Raw genomic sequence first — 21018 nt, forward strand, 5'->3', positions numbered from 1 at the left:
TGGGGGGAGGTGGCCCATTGATTATTTAGCATGGATTAATTTCTGCATATTTATGAATTTTCCCAACTTTTTTGTTATTTTCAGTATCATCCCCATTTGGAGATAGAACTTGCATGATTGCAATCCTTTTAAATGTACTGAGCTTATCTTAAGACTTAGCATATGGTCTGTGCTGGTGAGTATCCTGTGTGTGCTTGAGAAGAATGTATATTCTGCTGTTGTTGGGTGCAGAGTTATCTCCTTGTCAGACTCGCATAATGTTTCCATCACAAGAATTAATGGAGCAGTTTGCCTGCCCTGGATGCCTTACTGCTCCTTCACAGTCTGATGCTGAGATCGCAAGCTATGGCTGCCTGCCGGTTAACTCAAAGAATGGTTTTCATACCTTTTTTTTTCCTTTTCTTTTGAGACAGAATCTCGCACTGTCGCCCAGGCTGGAGTGCAGTGGCTCGATCTTGGCTCACCACAGCCTCCACTTCCTGGTTCAAGCAATTCTCCTGCCTCAGCCTCCTGAGTAGCTGGGACTACAGGTGTGCGCCACCATGCCCAGCTAATTTTGTGTATTTTTAGTAGAGACAGGGTTTCACCATGTTGTCCAGGCTGGTCTCAAACTCCTGACCTCGTGATCCGCCTGCCCTGGCCTCCCACAGTGCTGGGATTACAGGCGTGAGCCACTACACCCGGCCCACATTTTTTTACTAGCTGAAAAAGATCAAAAGAATAATAATATTTTATGATGTGTGACAGTTATAAAAATCAAATTTTAGTGTCCATAGATAGAGGGTTTTTTTGTTTTTGTCTTTGTTTAATGCCATTTCGTTCATTACATATTGTGTCTGGCTACTTCCTTGCTACAGTGATTGGGAGACCAGATGACCCATAAGCCTAAAACATTTACTCTTTGGTACTTTATGTAAAGTTTGCCAACTCCTGGTCTAATGTATCCACTATGACTTCCTTATGTATACTCAGTCTGGCCACTGAGTATGCCTAAAAACGGAGCACACACTTACCCTTAGCTGTGGAGGCTACTGTTGCTCTTCCTCTTTGCTCAATTTCCTGAGGAGGGAGGGACAGGATCTGCCTGGGGCCTGGCAGCTGCAGGTCCCCGGGGATGCTGGCCCTGGAGGAACCAGTGGTACATGGTTAAGGAGGGAGGGGAAAGAAATGCGCTGTGCTCCACCAGGCTCCTGCCTCGGCTCTAAGGAAACGGAGGAAAGCAAACAGGAGTACTCTGGTTTAGTATACTGCCCCCTTCTGGAGCGGACATTGATTTAAGGTGGGTTGGGCAGGAGGAGGGGGAACATTAAACATAGCTTTCCTACAAGACATAATCTCTTTGCCCCCTTTCATTTAAAACTCTTAAACTATTTCTGCAAAAACATCATTTATATGGACTTTTCCAGAAATATGTCTTCTACTTAAATTGAAATACACCCTCATACACAACTATTCACAAGTGAAGGAGCAGGGGAAAAATCGCTTTCAAAAGCTTTCCTTGCTATGATACGGACTGCTTGGACTCGCACTTGCTGACCTGACATTAATTCTGACTCTGTGGAGATCGGTTAGATCTATGTGAAATTGGACCTATGATGAGCTAAGGTCTTGCTGTTCCTAATCCTTTTTGCTCGGAAGCAATAATTTGTATTTAATTTTAGGCTGTTCAGTAGTTAACGGCTTCAGTTTTCTGTATCTCAGGTAGATATACTGGAGAGTTTTTTGTTTCTTTGAGAGCAGAGAAAATGATGGGGATGGGGTATTCTCCCGTTCTCTACCATCATCTGCACTTCTACTCATTAGGCTCGAGTATTTGGGGATGTTAGAGAACCAGGCATGCCATTGTGTCGTCTGACCTACCTGTAACTGCCAGAAATGTACTGATGTTCTTAATAATTGATAGGTGCAGACCTTTGCGTTCTTAATTAAAGAGCCACTCCGTGGCTGCAGGCCTCTGCCCACAAGATACAGTGTCACATGCTGCTCCCAGGATGGAAGCTGATGCTTTTATAACAACTGCAGATGTAACAACAGATTCTAGATATTTCTCCAGTAATGCATGGAGGCACTGTGTCGCATAATTCTTGTTCATGTGAGTTGTGGAAGATCTCTCTTCCATTTATACTTCGGATGTTAAGGTAGTAGAATTTGTCACAGTGATAAAACATGCTTACAAGGCAGGGTTGTGTGAACTGATAAATTTGATCCAGAATGTATTGGTCATCCATTTCAACGATTAACAGCATCTCCATTGAAAGATGTTAGGGTAAAATTAATTAAAACCAAGATCTGAAAGTAACCTGATCGCTGTAGACTGTTTTATTACAATCAAATATGATGTTCTCTGTTGACCTTTTTAGTTTTAATTGAGTGCTTCTGAATGATACTTGTGATACAGATCATATGTTTCTTTGATGGCAGTTTCACACCACAGAAGGTTCTCTGCCCCTTGTAGCTCATTGCCGTCACCACTCCAGGCTGTTGCCTGGGTGCCCGCTGCTGGAACCCTGGGATGACCAGGCACAGCTGCAGATGCCTCGAGCTGCTCCAGCCATGAGTGTGGAAACCAACTCGGTGGTCAGGCTTCAACACAGCAATAGCAGAGAGCCCCTTTCAGTCACAAGAAACATAAGTCACCTAATGCATATCCACAAGTTTTCAGCATAAAAATTTAGCATCTTGTTTGACTTACTTTCAGGGAAATTGCTTACACCCCAAATGGCCTATTACTGTTTTATTGAGGTTGCAGAAGAGATCATTTTTATAATCTATCGTGGTTTTTGCTATTTTTGATATTTCCTAATGAAACTTGCACTTTTACCCCCAAATTTTGATTTTTTTAAAACTATTTTTTTCCTTTTATAAACAGGTTGAAAGGATTGTTGACAAAAGGAAAAATAAAAAAGGGAAGACAGAGTATTTGGTTCGGTGGAAAGGCTACGACAGCGAGGACGACACTTGGGAGCCGGAGCAGCACCTGGTGAACTGTGAGGAATACATCCACGACTTCAACAGACGCCACACGGAGAAGCAGAAGGAGAGCACATTGACCAGAACAAACAGGACCTCTCCCAACAATGCTAGGAAACAAATCTCCAGATCCACCAACAGCAACTTTTCTAAGACCTCTCCTAAGGCACTCGTGATTGGGAAAGACCACGAATCCAAAAACAGCCAGCTGTTTGCTGCCAGCCAGAAGTTCAGGAAGAACACAGCTCCATCTCTCTCCAGCCGGAAGAACATGGACCTAGCGAAGTCAGGTATCAAGATCCTCGTGCCTAAGAGCCCCGTTAAGAGCAGGACCGCAGTGGACGGCTTTCAGAGTGAGAGCCCCGAGAAACTGGACCCCGTCGAGCAGGGTCAGGAGGACACAGTGGCACCCGAAGTGGCAGCGGAAAAGCCGGTCGGAGCTTTATTGGGCCCCGGTGCCGAGAGGGCCAGGATGGGGAGCAGGCCCAGGATACACCCGCTAGTGCCTCAGGTGCCCGGCCCTGTGACTGCAGCCATGGCCACAGGCTTAGCCGTTAACGGGAAAGGTGAGTGTCTAGAGAGCTGCCTCGGGCTCCGTGGTGATCCCAGAGGGCGTGGGTCCTTCTCTAGAGATCAGGCCTTGAGCTATGGAGAGTCCGCGGATTCTCACGGCATCTGCTGGAGCCTTGCAGAGATTTTGCCAGCTTCTCCTTTCTTCGCGTGAAGCCTTTGATATTTCTCTTAATTCGGCACTAGTTGTCTCTGTGTAATTCGCCATCCACAGACTGTGCTACCACACTGACTTGCTTTAAACAGTATCTCCCTCTAACTAGGTTATTAGGTGAGTAAGTTTTTACAGCAAGTTTCTGAAGCTGTCTACCGTTCTTCACCTCTTAAGTGCTGAGTCTTGTCTCGTGTTAAGCGTTTTTTTCTAAGTGTGGCCAGCATTGATACAGAAGTGCTGGTTCTTATTTTGCTCATCCGTTTGAATACCCAGGAATGCCTTTCAGTGGGAGCATGGCTAACCCAGTAGAGCCTTCGGGAGCCGGGCTCGCTTCTCTGTTGTGATCGGCAGTGCAGGTGCCATTGCTCCCCCCGTCAGAGCCAAGTCTGCCTGGCGCCAGTGGTGTCCTCTGTTTTACTCTCACACCCAGCCCCGCTCCTGGGTTCTGCAGCTGCCTTGGTTGTGCCATGACCTGTCCATCTCCCAGGACAGCACAACTGGGAGTTCACACGGGTGGCTTCCTTTTCCTCACTTGCCGTGCTGTGCCGGCCGCAGTTTTCTCTTACAAGTCCTCATGACTTCTCACCTGCTGGAGCTTTCTAATAGGACTTCCTGCTTCCTGCCTTCTGACAGCTCCCATCCCTTTTCAGTCATTCTTGGACGAGGGTGGTGTCCACTGGTGCCCCCACCCCATTGCCTTCAGTAGCAGGTGTGCCCTGTGTGTCTGCGACCGGCCATCCCCTGCCCAGCATTGCTCTCTCTGTCAGCACCAGGGCCGCACGTCCCACCACCTCTCCATCTGCTCAGGGGCGCCCCGCCACCTGGCCCTCTCCTCTGTCTCCTTTCTGAGTTGTAGTCTTAAGGTTGTCTCTTTAGCCGGGTGTGGTGGCTCACACCTGTAGTCTCAACACTTTGGGAGGCCGAGGAGGGCAGACCACTTGATGTCAGGAGTTCAAGACCGGCCTGGCCAACATGGTGAAACCCCGTCTCTACGAAAAACACAAAAATTAGCCAGGTGCGGTGGCGCGCACCTGTAATCCCGGCTACTCAGGAGGGTGAGGCACAAGAATCGCTTGAACCCAGGAAGCAGAGGTTGCAGTGAGCTGAGATGGTGCCATTGCACTCCAGCCAGGGTGACAGAGTGAGACTCCATCTCCCAAAAAAAAAAAAAAAAAATTGTCTCTTTACCTGTGTGTGTCTCCTCCAGCCCAAGCTCAGTAGAATAATAGCAAACAAAATACAAGGGTGTTGGTTTGTTTGGGGAGCTACTTTCCTCTAAAGAGAAGTGTTCACTAAGACATTCTAACCATCCTCCTGTGGTGCATTCAACAGGTTTTCTCCTTGGCCCAGGCCCTTGTGTAGCAAAGAAGTGGAATATGAACTGAAATCTGGGGTTTCCCTTTGACAGGAAATTGCCATCTTGCCAATGTTTTTCAGATACACACTTGACCCAAACGGTGCCTTTTCCGGCTCCATTGGAGCTTATGAACTTGTTTGCAGGTTTGACTTCCTATGTTGTTGACCTCATGGATACAGTTTTCTCTTAGTTATGTGAGGAATCAGAGAAGTTCAGATGTAGAAGGGACTCACTTAATAGCACACTCTATTTTGCAGTTAGGGAAGTCGAGTCCAGAGAGAAGGTGATGTTCATGGAGAGAACTGAAGCCAGAAGGGGAACCAGAGCGTGTGCCTTAGTGCCTCCCTGGCATTCTTCCCAGCATTGCTTGTTGCCTCCTGGACAGATAAGCACCTCCGTCTTCATTGATGACTTGGGGGCCAGGCATGGTGCTGGATTGTAGTGCTACCAAAAAGGACTGACAATCTATAGCCCGTGGGCTTGGCCCTGCCCCCCTCCTGGTTTTGTATGACCTGCAAGCTCAGAATGGATTTTACATTTCCTGATGTTTGGAAAAAAAAAAATCAAGAGGAATATTTACTCACGTGAAAATATAAGAAATTAAGATTTCTGTGTTCATACATAAAGTTTTATTGGAACACAGCTAACCATCCATTACTATGAATGAATGGAGCTATCCATTCATTTACTTCCACCACCAATCCCGGCTAATTTTTGTAATTTTAGTAGAAACAGGGTTTCACCATGTTGGCCAGGCTGGTCTCAAACTCCTGGCCTCAAGTGATCCACCTGACTTGGCCTTCCAAAATGCTGGATTACAGGCGGGAGCCACTGCATCTGACCTACTTGGCTCTTTACAGAGAGGACACCTGATCTCTGCTCTTAGGAGGCCCTAGATCTGTGAGCCCCTTTTTTTGTCCACAAAAGTTGTGTGTGTGTGTGTGTGTGTGTGTGTGTGTGTGTGTGTGTGTGTGTGTGTGTGTGTATATATATATATACATTTATTGTTGTGGGAACCCTTGATTTTCAAAACTTTGCGCCGGCAAGGTTAAGAGCTCTAGTCCTTAACCCGCACGTCCAGTTTTGGTTGGTGACCACCTCCAATGCAGTCTTGCTAGTTCCCTCTCGTGTGTTAGTTCTTTCAAAATGAACTGCAGCCCTCACCAGATCCACATTCCGCTTTCAGCACATGTGAAACAATTCGCAAGAAGAACCTTCATTCCTCTATATTTCTTATATAAGGAAGGTAATAGCTTCCATTTAAATTAGGATTTAGTGACTTCCTTTCTAAAAAATATCCATCCACACATGTGGCATTGGTTAAACCAAAAGGGATGTATAAGCATAGAGTCTTGAATTATTTTACCTTGTTCTGTGGAGTTGGGAGGTTGGGGTGGGAATAAGAGTATTTTTCCAGGGCCCTCACCATCATTTTTCTCCAAAGCTATGATCTCTACCCCTCTCTCACTTCTGCCTGGGCCCTGGTCAGATCAGCCCTGACCCCTGTATACTGCTGAGAATATAATCTCTAGTTAGAAGAAAATAGAAGCCATTAGGGAGCATTTTTAGGACAGTGGTGAATGACATCCCCTGCGGCGTTCATCTATATCAGGCTTGCAGATTAACAAGGAGGAAGTCTTTCTGGAAGAAAAGCAACTGCAAAGCTGGCAGAGCCCCTGACTGCAGGCCTCCTGCGGATTCGGGAGGGTCAGTGCTGTCGCTGCCCTCCCTGGTCCCTGTGCAGAGAAGAGCTTTGTTATACTCTCTGCTAGAACGTAAGCTCCAAGAAAGCATTTTATTTTTCCAGACTAAATCAAACTGTGCCCAGAATGGTGCCTGCCATGTAGTCGGTGCTCCGCAAGTACTTGTGGGTGGAGTGATTCCAGTAGAATGGGTGCGCATGGAAGACGAGGGTTGTTGGAAGGAGTCATTTGTGGCCCAGATCTCTGGCTCAGAGAGGAGGGAAGGAGAGCAGGAGGGGGGAAATGCTATTGAAATAACAACGTATATGGCCAGAAACACAGACATTCCAGAAAGCCCTCATTCGCCCTCTGGCACATCCTTCCTGAATGAGGAGAAGCCGCGCTGAAGCTCTGTTAGGCTGTTGGTCCACACTCAGACACTTTTTAAGCCGTTGTTTGCTTTTACTTCCAGATTAATTTTAGAGCTATGTGAGGAAACTGATTTGTTTTTCTAAAACTAATTGAAGTAGATACTGGTAGAGTCATTGGGAAACGAACCATCCCCTATTCAAAACATTAATCGTGTACTGAAGGGATATTTTTGCCACCAAAAACCACAGATATTTGAATATCTGTGAACCCAAAGAATGAATGTTTCTGGAGTATTTTCACACACACTTACTTATTTTTATAGAATAACCATATATGTGTTTGCTTTTTAATTGCTTTAAGTATGACACAAAGGCTTAAATGAATATATTATTTCACTCAGAAATGTGAGAAATTCTAAAATTTAGGTGATGCAGCTAGCTGTCTTCTTTCTCTTTATCAATGTTTAATGGTGATTTCTTGCTTTTTTAATTCCCTAATGAATTAATCCTATACCTTTCATGAGTTCAAACATATAATTCATCATCATTCCATAAGTATGAAATTTCAGAAAATGCAATTAGCAAACTTAAAACAAATAGGTGTAAACCTTATCAGTGTTATGACATAGGGTTGGTGTTTGGATTTCATATTGAAGCCAACAGACCTAGTAGGAAAATGACTGAGGAAGTAATACCTTAGCACACCTTGCATTTCATGAACATTTCAGCCAAAGGAAACTCCTAAGAGAAGGTGTTGAGGAAAACCTGGCTGCTTCTGAGGAGCTGGAGTGATTTCCTCTTGGTAAGAATATGAGTAGATGATCCATCTCCCTTTCCTCTGCGATTATCAGGGAAGCATAAGAGGCACAGCTGCCCTCTAGGAAGAGGCCCCAGGGCTTTCTAGGGCCTTTTATGATTTAGTCTCAGAAATTAGAACTTAACCCCAGTGAAGACTAAAAAATCAGGTGACCAGGCCAGGTGTGGTGGCTCACACCTGTAATCCCAGCGCTTTGGGAAGCTGAAGTTAGAGGATGGCTTGAGGCCAGGAGTTTACATAGTAAGACCCCATCTTTATAAAAATAAAAACTGTTTTCCTAGGTTTTGAAGGTGTTTGTTTGTTTGTTTGTTTGTTTTTAATTATCCAGGCTTGAGGCCAAGGCAGGCGGATCATGGAGGTCAGGAGATGCAGACCATCCTGGCTAACACAGTGAAACCCTGTCTCTACTAAAAATACAAAAAAATTAGCCGGGCGTGGTGGCGGACGCCTGTAGTCCCAGCCACTCAGGAGGCTAAGGCAGGAAAAAGGTGTGAACCCGGGAGGTGGAGGTTGCAGTGAGCTGAGATCGCGCCACTGCACTCCAGCCTGGGCAACAGAGCAAGGCTCCGTCTCCACCAAAAAAAAAAAAAAAAATTCAGGCATGGTGACTACATGCCGCCTGTAGTCCCAGCTACTTAAGAGGCTGAGGTGGGAGGATTGCTTGAGCCCAGTAACTCAAGGCTACAGTGAGCTATGGTTGCACCACTGCACTCCAGCCTGTGCCACAGAGCAAGACCCTGTCTCAAAAAGAAAAAAAAACGAAAAGGCAGCAGACCAGTGCCCAGAGGTAGCAGCTATTCCCTGGGGCCACAGCAGGAAACCTCCACTTGAAAAGAGAAGACATTTGAAGTCAAGTTACAGCAAACAGGCAATGAGAAGTGTGTTTGAGGGTTTGATCAAGAAAGATTTCAGTTTGAAACCCCACAAATGATTGACCTGTCCTGTATAGTGGGTCCATGCTAGAGGCTTCCACATGTGTTATCTTGCTTATTCTTTTCAAGAGCAAACCCACTTACACAAGGAAAGGGTCCAGAAGCTAAAAATCAAACGAGAGGAGTAGTCCTTTGAGACAAGCAGATGCACAGCCTGCCTCCTTTCTAAGCATTTAATAGGTATCCTCAGGCAGAATGATGTGATGCGCAGCAGCAGGTGGGTTCCTTAGTTCCTCAGAGTGAGCACAGTGGTCCTCAAACCTGCGTGTGCTTAAGAATTCTAGTGCAGAGTTTCAGGCACAGAGCCCGTAGAGAAGATGCTCTTGTCCAGCTGGAGCCAGTCTGCTTACTCCCAGGAGTCTTTAAAAACATGCACACCATAATGATTTTATTTTAAAACTTGGTAAATGTGCATTATTTTCCAATCATTGAAGTCGAACCAAGGCCCTTTCCAAGGGAGCGCTTGCGTTTGCCACGTGTTGGAAGAGCCAAGGACTTTTGAACATGAATTCATTGCTTGGAGTCCTGTCTTGTGTAAAGCATGCTCATAATGTATCACTTACTGTTACCACTTCAGATTTCTTCAAAGTAGAGCAAAAGTTAGGTGTACTTCGAAATCTGAGTATAGCCCTAGCCTTTTTAGATTTTTCTCATTTTCTCACACCTGGTTTCGACAATAGTTTTTAGTCTAGAGCCTTTCCAAATCATTCAATGTAGTTTTCTTTGAAGCATCAGCTCCCCTTTTGTAATCATCTCCTGTTTTATGTAAAAATGAATTAAATATAACAAGTTCAGCTAGCCAAAAAAGGGTAAGAGGAAGGAGAGTGTTCCCTCTGTCCTCTTAGGTTTGTGGCTGGGGCCTGTGAATTACAGTGGTGAAAGACATATTAACAGGAGAAAAGGACATATACATTTAATTGGTGTTTTAAATTTTATGTGCCCAAGAGGTCTCCACACAAAAGAGGAAACCCCAAAGAAGTGGTTAGGCTTGAGAGCTTATATACCATTTTAACAAAGGGTGATACATTGTGGAGAAGTTCCTAGACAAAAGAAAGTGGGGTTTCTAGGCTTCTTGGGGGTGGTAAAATGTCGGGAGGTAGATATACGGGGAAACTAATGGAAGACAAATGTTGTTTAGTAAGGTCTGTTGATACAGTCTTGGCCCAGTTTCATCTCTCTGGTAATGAGTTGTTTTCCTTTTCCTGGTACAGGAAAGTGGGAATACCTTTACAGATAGGAATTTAAGCCCTTTCAGGCAGAAATAGAGAGGGCAGAGTTCTTTCTGCATCTGTTGCTTCTCAGTTGCCTTTAGCTAAAAATAATCCGTATTCAAAAGTGGCATATTTTGGAATCGCATATTCTGATTCCCGTCAGAAGTTTAGGGAATGAACCCCTCCAGCTCTTTTTTTTTTTTTTTTTTTTTTTCTTGAGACGGAGTCTCGCTCTGTCGCCCAGGCTGGAGTGCAGTGGCACAATCTCGGCTCACTGCAAGCTCCGCCTCCTGGGTTCACGCCATTCTCCTGCCTCAGCCTCTCCGAGTAGCTGGGACTACAGGCGCCCGCCACCACGCCTGGCTAATTTTTTTGTATTTTTAGTAGAGACGGGGTTTCACCGTGGTCTCGATCTCCTGACCTCGTGATCCGCCCGCCTCGGCCTCCCAAAGTGCTGGGATTACAAGCGTGAGCCACCGCGCCCGGCCTACCCCTCCAGCTCTTTAGCAGCCATGTCCTGAGGGGAAGAGTCACGTGTGGGCTGTGTGGAGTCCAGTGAGCATCTCAGTCTGGATAGGGAACCAGGGTTTCTCAAGGAGTGTTTTCCTTCTTACTCTGAGAGTCCCTGCTGCAGACTTTGAGAGTTTTTTCCCTGCAAATGAAGTTTATTGATGTCACAGCTCCAGAAATGTTAACACACATCCTGTTCTAAACAGAATATATAAATGTCATACATTTTTGCACAAGTAATTTAGAAGTACTTTGAGCAAAATATAAGAGTTCACTATTACCTCCCCCTCTGAATACCAGATTCCCCAGGGAGAACATCAGTAGTTTGATGTGTGTCATTTCTATCTTTTTCTATGAATGTATACTCTTTTATATGAGATTATACTACATAATTTGTTCTTAGCATTTGCTCTTTTCATTTAATATCATGTCTTGGAGAACTTTCTATTTTAAGACTCAAATTATTTCTTTTTATGTTTTAAACTTTATATAAATATGATTTCAAACTTACAAGTTGCAAGACCAGTACAAGAAATACCCATATAGTATCCCTTACCCAGAATCACCAATTGTTTACATTTTGCCTCCTTTACTTTCCCTCTCCTCTTTCTCCCCCATGTAAGTATATATTTATACACACATACACATAAGCATATACATTTTTTTCCTATTTGAGGATACATTTTATACTATTTGAGAGTTAGTTGGCAACTTGCTATTGTAAATGATAAAACACAAGGCCTGTAATTGATTTAAAATTTTAATAGATGTTGCCAAATTGCTCTCTAAAAAAGCTGAAAAGATTGTGAGTACATATTTACCTATTCTTAACCAACATTTTAATCTATTTTTCAGTGTCTGGCAGATGAGAAAATGCTATCTCATTGTTTTAATTTTAAAACAGGAAAACTGTTTTTGCAGGTTAATTGACTGTATTCATTCTTCTGTTAATTCCATATACGTATATATATATATATGTATACATATATATAGATACATATGTATATATATACACATATATACATATATAGAGATATATAGATAGATGATAGATAGATAGATAGATACATAGATACATAGATACATAGATACATATGTATATATGTAACTTGCCTGTTTTTCTTTTGGGTGGTTTAACTTCCAAAATGTGAACATTTCGTGAATGTACCTGTCCTTGCCCAGGGACTACACTGATCTTCTCTGCATGTTTGAGCTGTGGCGTTCATGCTTGTAAAGGGAGTGCCTCAAAAGAGGTCCATGATTCAGGGTCCTCCCCACCCCACTCAGGGGTGAAGTAGGACTATCTAGGCCCTGCCTTAAGGGGCTAGAAAACTTCTAATTAATTTGCATTAATTTTATGTTCCTGCTCAGTTTTGAATATACCTAAGTATATTTCATTACTTTGGGCTTATATGAAGTACAATGTAAAAGAAATTTAGATTTCTTAGGTCAGATGACATAAAAGGAATATTTCTAACTATAGTTCTTGCTCCTTTTGAACTGTAACTGATACAAGGACAAAGGGGGGGAAATCACATTTTCAGATTGAATTTGCTCTTGTTGCTGCATGTGCTACTAGGAATTGAGCCCTGTTACAAATCCCCCTTGTCTCCTCTGTTCCTGTTAGCATTGTTTTTGCTGCAGCCAGGTACTGGCCTTCTGGAATATTCCTCCGATGGCATGCTGTTCCTTAAGGTTGAGAGCAGCTATATATACACAGGGTACAGGCTCTCTAACCTCTTCTGAGCATGCTCTTCTGGTGCCTTTGTTCTGTCTTAAGTTCCTCCAACATTCGTCTTCCTCTTGCAGAGAATCCTTGTTTTACAGAAGAGGCCACTTGTGAAAGAGAGTGATTTGATCAAACCACTAGCAGAATTGGCGGGAAAGTAGACTCTACGTTAGAACCTACTCCTGACTTCCATTTAGTTCTTTGTACTGTGTCACACGGATAAGTGAAGTTTTTGTAAGTGTAATTGATTCTATTAAGTACACGGTATTACTCAAGACTTTCGCTTCTGTCTCAAGTGAGTGAAACTGAACCCACAGTCACTTAAACACACAAGCAAATGAAATGGCATCTGTTGGCTCGTGGAACCGAAATCCAGGCACGGCTGGATCTGTGGCCTGAAGTTACCATCATTCTCATACCCCACCCATCCCCAGCCTCCACTTGCTTCAGTCAGGCCAGTCCTTCCCGCATGGAAGCAAGGTGCCCCCGCAGCTCTGGGCTGCCACTCTGGCCTCTCAGCTGACCAGACAGAAAAGGGGCTTCTCTTCCTCCTACGTTTCAAGGGGTGAGGTCAACTTCATCTAAACTCTGTAACCTAGAAGGAAGGGGATGAGAGGGTACCCCAAGGGAAAGCCAGGGCTAGTAACAATCGAAATGGCAATAGAGGCCGGGTGCAGTGGCTCACACCTGTAATCCCAGCACTTTGGGAGGCCAAGGTGAGCGGATCAACTGAAGTCTAGAGTTTGAGACCAGCCTGACCAACGTGGAAAAACCTTGTCTCTACTAAAAAAAAAAAAAAAAAAAAATACAAAATTAGCCAGGTATGGTGGCACATGCCTGTAAACCCAGGTACTCGGGAGGCCGAGGCAGGAGAATCGCTTGAACCCGGGAGGCAGAGGTTGCGGTGAGCCAAGATCGCACCATTGCACTCCAGTCTGGGCAACAAGAGTGAAACTCCGTCTCAAAAAAAAAAACAGCAATAGGTACTGAGCAGGCCTGGACAATCATACGTTGAATTAATGTCATGTTCCAGCGTTTGGGTGGTCCTCTGAAACAGTACACAGTCACCCTCCCAGTACAGCTGTGCCCAAGATGCTGCTCACCAGGAGACTGAGCCGTGCCCAGCTCTGTGCTTTGTCCTTTTCAATAGGTGTTCTTCCTCCTTTTCTAGTCCTATCTTTGGGAGCTAGGCACTGCATTTATCTCCTTTCTAGTTTGATATCTCACCTTTTACACATCAGTCACATTAATTACACAGACGGACTGTTTATGAGGATCCCCTTGAAGGAGGGTGCCAGGGAGTCCGATTCGCCAAGGCTCTTTTGCCTTGGGTGGAGAAGGCTTAACTAAAGTGGCTTGAGTACTTAGATTGGATGGATGGGAGCCAATTCCCTAAAAGAGTCTGAAAAAATAAAATCGGATGTTTTAAAAATATCCAGGCAAAGATCCAGAGTAGATGGACAAATTCACTTAAACTTTAAATGGTAGAATGGAAAAGTGTTGTGCAGATATTTTAATGGTCTTAAGAATCTCCTACATTGCCTAGTCCAGTTGTTTACACACATTAGGGGCTTCATTAACATTTGCGTGTACATGAGTGAGTTGTTGGAGGAATTTTTATCCCTTCTGCTTCCATTATTAGTGTTTGTCTTTTAAAAAGACGAGTAAAAAGAATGGTTTGTCAGGGTAGTCGGGACAAATTACCAAGACACCAAGAGGCACTCCTACACTCCTGCTGCGCTGAGCACTTAGGGGACCTCCTCCAAATCAGACGAGTCAGCAGGCCTGTGCTCCTGCGCCACGTCCCTGCTGTACGTGCACATGTCCTTTTAAGTGAGGTTAATATATGCCTCTTCACAGCTGCATCCCAGTGCTCAAGGGAACTTCTTGAGAGTAGGAACCAAGACATTTCGTCCTAGTTTTTCTACTACCTGCCACATGGTAGGCGGCCACTAAACTGTGGAGTGGATGAAAGCGTTTTCTTCTTTGATGGTTCATCTTAAATGTCTTTTGATAATTAGCATTCTATTGAAAATTATATTGTTTTATCTGAGCAAAATCTCCTTAAAGGGTTCATTCAACTTCAACAAGTGAAGTAATAAAAGAACCCACACGATGCACGCAGCGGCTTGCCAGGGCTTGGGTGCTGGAGGGAGGAGACAGCTTCTGTGTCCGTTCTCACCAGCAGTCTCTGGCCCCAGTGGAGGCCTGGGCTCACCTCCCCTCTCGCATTTTGGGTGCTCGGCCCCTGCAGTCGGAGTCTGCTGTACTTGATTCACGTTCCTTGGTGTCCGCACAGTTGCTGGCTCCTGAGTGTCTTCCATGGCTTCTGAGTTCTTGAAACAGATTTTCCTCGGGTTTGGAGGCATCTTTTTAAAGCTTGCTTTTAGTTTCGGATTCACTGTATGTCCCATGCCATACACCCGTCAGCCCTCTGCCTGGGAGAGTTTCTGGAAGCTCCATGCCTCTTCATAGGCATGTTAAACATGTACCACACGGCAGGCAGGTGTGACTGGAGCTTGGCAGTGCAGAACCCCTGACTTCCAGGAGCTTAGAGCCTGGCAGAATGGAGATTCAAGAAAGAGCCCTCATTTCTGATGATAGGGTCTGTTTGAAAAGCATTGTGGTTGACAGAGCCATGCCACGCTGTCTGCAGACCGGCCGGGCCCCTCGCAGTGTTGAAAGTTCAGCCCTGCGGTTGTGGGTAGCATTCCCTAAGGCAAGAGCAGATGCCAGACTATTGTTCAGGAGATTATACTAAACTGATGCTTGTACAGCCCTGCTTCTCATGGAGTGATGACACCGAATGACATAAACTGTCTCTTTTTAAAAAGTAGTTACCCTGATGTAGTGAATACCCATCTCCTCCAGTGATTAACGGACCTGGATGTGATTGGCCCTCAGTCTAGGATCATAAATGGCATCTGCCAAGGCATTCTTAATAGGAAATACTGAGAAAACATTTTAAAGCTTACCTCCAAAGTATTTGTTACTCCAGGTTATTTTCTGGACGATGTGTTTGCTCTCCCGAGCAAGTGGATTTGATGCTCAATTCTTCCATTCACCGCACCCCTCCCTGCCCTGGCTTTTGGGAAGATAACATTTCACAATCAGGTTTATTTATGATATAACATCTGGCCTGTCCTCCCTACTTTATTATTTAAGACGTGTTTGTGCTTAAAAAGAACTTTTTTAATGGGAACATACTAGGTTCTCAAATATACTTTCAGCCCAATTACCTCAGTCATGGTCATCTGTAATTTCTGTCTGCAGTTTAAGTTCTTATTTATGTCTGTGTAGCAAGGAGAGGGAGCATGTTCCCAGGAGAAAAGCTGTAAATGGCTTTGGGCCTCATCGTACAGCTACAGGTTGTACTTAGGACCCGTGTTAGCCACTTGGACTACAGCTGTGCACTGTGTCCCCCTCATCCCCACCCCAACCCCCAGCTGAGAAATAATTGTCACAGAGTCCATGCACTGAAATGGAGACGTTTAATCACTAGAAGACCTCCAAGGTGCCTGTGTGATCGGCCGCCTCCGTGTGAGCAGCTGAGCTCAGAGACAGCATTAGGACGGCGGCCACTGCCCCAGACAGCCCAGTGCTCTCCTCCCAGCGGGATCTGAACTGTCGAGGTCAGAGGAGTCCACGTTGGATAAACAAAGCCAGCCCAGTAGTAACATGGCTGTCACAGTGACCGTGTGTCCATCTTACTGAACCTGGGTTTACGTGACTAGGATGCTGACACGAGTGAGTTTGCGCATGGCTTGCTGTTCTCTTCAACCCTCTCCAGACTGAATAGGAATGTTAAACCCACTCAAGAATTCTCGTTGGTCTAAAGGACTGTGTTCATTGGTCTTTGACACTCTGTCAACCAACTTACCGGGTTGACCTGAGCCTTCAGACACGATGTGCCTGTGGGTGCCTGCCTCTCCTCCCACGAGACAGACCTGAACTGTCTCCTCAGCTGCCCAGCTGATTGTGAGAAATGTATTCTGTGACAAAGGCAGGCCACATTTCAGCGCTTTTTCTGAAGTGGCATGCTTAATTCCGCAGGGGCAGTGGGGGGATATTTAGAAGCAGTCGACGGGAGAGGAGGAACTGCTGAGTTTGAAGTAATGAAAGGGGAAATCAGTCATAAAATTCATGTTTGAGAATTACACCAGTGAAGCCGTTGACTGCCTGGGTCAGAGCCGAAGGGCCATCTTTGGTGGCTGGCAGCCACTCACCCCCAGCACTGGCTTTCTGCATGCTGCATGCCTCTTATGTCAAGTCTTTGCCTCCATTTTCGTAGGACCTCTTCTTTTTCATTTTTTTAGTTTTATTTGTTCCTCTTTTTATTTTATTATTTTTTATTTGTTTAAATGTATGGGGTACAAGTGCACATTTGTAACATGCATAGATTGCATAGGGATCAAGTCAGGGCTTTTAGGGACTCCCTCACCCACATAAACATACATTTCACCAATTGAGTAATTTCTTATCATAGGACCGTTCTACTGTCAACAGTAATTGTTGTGGGAATTGTTTCTACAGTGATTTAAGCCTTGAAAGAAGTAACTTCCTCCAAGTAAAATTGTAAAATCAAATGGTAAGATGACGTGGTCTCTAAGGAGGAGTGTCTACAGCTTTAATTACTACACTGGTAATGGTGAGAGGGTTGTGCATTTTATCTGGTGAGAGAAACTCTGCCTCTCCCGTGGTCGGGTGATGTGACTTTTATTGAATGGAAAACGGGACAGAGATTATTTTTCATCTTGCTAATGTAGTTTTAAATTATGTATTCCATGTTCACATTGTAATTGTAGCATTTTCTTGCATGACACTTTCAGCAAAGTTTGGTAGCTGTTTCCCATACTTGGCATTACCTCTAAAGGTGAAATAACATAAGAATTGTGTAGGAATACAATGGGAGCATAACGTGAGCATTATCAACTAGGTGAGTGCGGAAGATCACGCTGTTTAATTGCTGGATTGCCAGCTTCTGACCGTCCTCTGGGAGTGCGACTGCCTCTTTGTGTCTGCCTCATGACAATACAAGCGTGAAGGCCACAGGAGAAAAAGAACAGGACCGCACAGCCCAGACCGGCCTTGGAAGGCATGACATTGCGTACAGAGTGTATCGGTTGCTTCTGATCTCCGTGATTTGAACCACTCTTTTATTATGGACTTCAAAGGGAAAGTGAGCATAAGTTTAACTTCTGTGCTTTGGTTTTTCAGATAAATCTTATCTGATGGGACAAAAGTTCTAAAACTATGGCAGCTATCAAAATTGTCACAGCTTTATAACAACAAACCAAGAGGAAGAGTGGTGTAAAAATAGACTGAGTCTGAGTTTTGGTTTGGTTTAGTTTTATTTGGGGGAGAAGGAGGTTGCCCTAGTAAAATTTCTGCTTGCAGAGTCTTCCACATGCCATTTTTTCTGTTAATATGTTCTCAATAAGTGGTCTAAACTAAATTTATTGTGTTATATTAATCACTGTTTACAGAAATTCGCCATTTAGGAATTGTGCAATCTAGTGTGTGCATTTCCCAGTTTTCACAAGGGGTTTTCTCATATGCATGTAATAAGCAGTTCCACACTGGGTTTTCTTGATTATATAGTCTGTGTAATGCTGTGACATCCTGGGGTGGCACTTCGCCACAATCTTCAGAGTTGCACATTACTGTGTAACATTAGAAACTGCTGCTACTCCAAGCTCGAGTCGGGTGCACCCCAAGAGCTGGATCACTGTAGGGCCAGTGGGTTACCAGATTGTCCTCCTACAGAAAGGGGAGATGGGGGGGGAAACAGACCACCCCGCTGCAGTTTTAGACTGCATTTCCATGATTTATGGAAGGATTGGAAGAAAAGCTGACTGTCAGAGTTTTGCTCTAATACAGGTTTTTTGTGAGTTTTTGTTTGTTTGTTTGTTTTCTTTTTTTCTGAGACAGGGTCTGGCTCCGTCTCATCCAGGCTGGAGTACATACAGTGGCTGGTGCCGTCTCGGCTCACTGCAGTCTCCCCCTCTCAGGCTCAGGTGATCCACCTCAGCTTTCCAAGTAGCCAGGACTGCAGGCGTGCACCATCACACCCCACTCATTTTTGTATTTTTTGTAGAGATGGGGTTTTGCCATCTCTACAAAAGATGGGGTTTTGTCCAGGCTAGTCTTGAACTCCTGAGCTCAAGCAATCTTCCAGCATCAGCCTCCCAAAGTGCCTGTGATAGGCATGAGCCACCATGTCCAGCCTCTAATACAGTTTTTAAGTATTCTTGGATGCTCAAAACTGATCACAAAACTGGATTTTAAAATTACTCTATAGTTTTTGTTACTGTATTTATAAAACTTAGCACATTGTGGCTTTCAGGTTTCTGTTATGGTGAGGTCAGCTTCCTTTCTTGGATTTTGAGTAGCTTTTGCCCTCCTCTAGAACATGATGTGTTCAGTTAGATGCTCTCCTTTGATCCTTTGCTCTTCAGCACGTCCTAAACGTCTCTGTTAGAGGAAACCATCAGTTCCACAATTTGGCCCCCCTTGAGCACCGTGTTCTCTACCACCCCACTTGGTGCCCATAAGGAAAGAGACACATAAAAGCTCCTCCTTGCTGTCAGGGGGCTCATGGGCTGTCATTTCTCAGTGTACTTAGTGTGGACCCCTGAAATGCCAAACACATGGAAAATTCTAGCACCCTAGTTAGAGGAACACTGCATTACAAGTTCTTGTTTCTCAGCCCTGGCGGCTTTGTAAGTACCCAGGCATTCCCTTGCAGAGATGGGCATGATCCCTCAGTGATTGTCCTGGGAGCCACTCAGAACCATAGCTATGGGTGATCCTTGGCAGCACCTGGTGAACCTGATGGGAAGGGGTCCGGAACCGGGCAGGCCATCCAGGCCTTGTAGATGATCAGAGGGTGCGAGCACAGGATTTAGGCATTGGTGTTTCGTAGATGGATAGGTGGTATGTCCTTGGGCCCTACTTTGAGAAACACTGATCTGGACTGAAGCTAGATGTTTGTTTTAGAAATTTGCTTAAGGAAGTATCTAATTTCGCTGTAGTTTGCTCAGCCTTTAGCTTTGCAGATTAAGCTAGCTACTTATTGAAAATACCTCCTCAGAACCCTCTCCCCACCCCCCACAGGCAGCCTATATCCTTGGCTCTCCAAGCTTCCAGGGTCTGTTTTTCAAGCATAAATGCTTCTACTTTTAAATACTACTTACAAGAGCGTGCCTGACCTCTGAGCTTACGTCTCTCTTTTCCCATTTTCTCCGCCTCCATCCTGCAGAAATGGAACTTTAAATTCTGATACAGGACAACCAGTAGCCCACAGGCAGTCCTTTAACATCCTGACCTGCTATGCATCCTCCACCCTGCAGCTTCTTACATCCCCAGGTGGAAATGCTGTGCCCCTTAATCCATACCGTGGCACTTCCTCACTGGAGATCACCTCTCCTGCGCATGGTCACATTCTGCCTGTCTGTTGAGAGGCTCCATTCATTCGCTGCGTTCTGCTTACTGGTTAAGCCACAAAAGGTTCTATGCTTAGATTAGACATGGGATTTAAAAGTTTCTGTGCTCGTGTACAGACATGTACAAAGTGTGCATGAGCACCTGGTCACAGTCCTAGACACACCGTGCCTTGGGGGGCCCCAGATCATAACATGGTGTTCTCTGTATTTCACCTGACACCTTTGGTTTTGTTGCTCTGTGAGAATGAGAGCAGTCTTTTAGAGGAACTCATCCAGAAAGAAAGGAGAAGCAAGTATATTGGAGAGAAGATACATTTATCATGTCATTACTAAGCCCTGTATTAAACATATTGTAAACACTAGGGTAATTACTGACTCCCTCCATGTGAGGAATCAGGGAAGGGCTGCTGTGTCCAGGCTTTCCAGTGTCCGTAAGTGCTACCGCCAGCTATTCAGTAGCTCCAGCCAAAAGCCATGCCCTCCCTTCTCCTGCATCCTTATTATCCGCTCTGCCGCCCACCATTGCCACCACGTTGTCCAAGCAATTGACATCTGTCTTTATTGCCTTTTTCCAATCCATTTCTCACACACCAGGAAGATTTTTTATAGATGTAAGTCATATATTACTGCCCTGCTTGAGTGTGTGTCTTCTCTTTCTGGTGTACTTGAGATAAAATTCGTACTTTTTTTTTTTTTTTTGAGACGTAGTCTCCCTCTGTTGCCCAGGCTGGAGTGCAGTAGCGCCATCTCAGCTTGCTGCAAGCTCCGCCTCCCGTCTTCACGCCATTCTCCTGCCTCAGCCTCCTGATTTACCTGGGACTACAGGCTCCCGCCACCATGCCTGGCTTTTTTTTTTTTTTTTTTTTTAGTAGAGATGGGGTTTCACTGTGTTAGCCAGGATGATCTCGATCTCCTGACTTCGTGATCTACCTGTCTCGGCCTCCCAAAGTGCTGGGATTACAGGCATGAGCCACTGCACCTGGCCAAATTTCATACTTCTTACTGTGGCCTACAGGACCCTTCGGGGCTGACCCTTCATTGCTTACTCTGCTTCCAATACACTAGGCTGCCTTCACTTTCTGGAATTGGCCAATTTCTTTCCTCCTGGTTTTGCACATGTATTCATATATATACATATACACACATACTTTTTTTTGTTTTGTTTTGATCTGGTTGACCTCTTATCCTTCTGGCCTCCACACAGATGGCACTTCCTGGGAGAAGACTCCCTGATCTTCCCCCTCCATCTAAAACGTAGCACTCAGCCACA

At 44.9% G+C, this 21018-nt stretch overlaps 1 protein-coding gene across 1 annotated transcript in view; it reads left to right on the forward strand.

Moving 5' to 3' along the window:
* The first annotated feature begins 257 nt into the window (after nt 1-257).
* Nucleotides 258-21018, forward strand: part of CDYL (chromodomain Y like) — a 65068-nt gene continuing 44307 nt past the window's right edge. The window contains exons 1-4 of the mRNA XM_030818374.1: nt 258-359; nt 1932-2024; nt 2422-2577; nt 2870-3536. Coding sequence (XP_030674234.1) covers nt 258-359; nt 1932-2024; nt 2422-2577; nt 2870-3536 — 1018 coding nt within the window. The remainder of the gene's footprint in view (nt 360-1931; nt 2025-2421; nt 2578-2869; nt 3537-21018) is intronic.

Source organism: Nomascus leucogenys, chromosome 8, assembly GCF_006542625.1.
Source record: "Nomascus leucogenys isolate Asia chromosome 8, Asia_NLE_v1, whole genome shotgun sequence".
NCBI lineage: Eukaryota > Metazoa > Chordata > Mammalia > Primates > Hylobatidae > Nomascus > Nomascus leucogenys.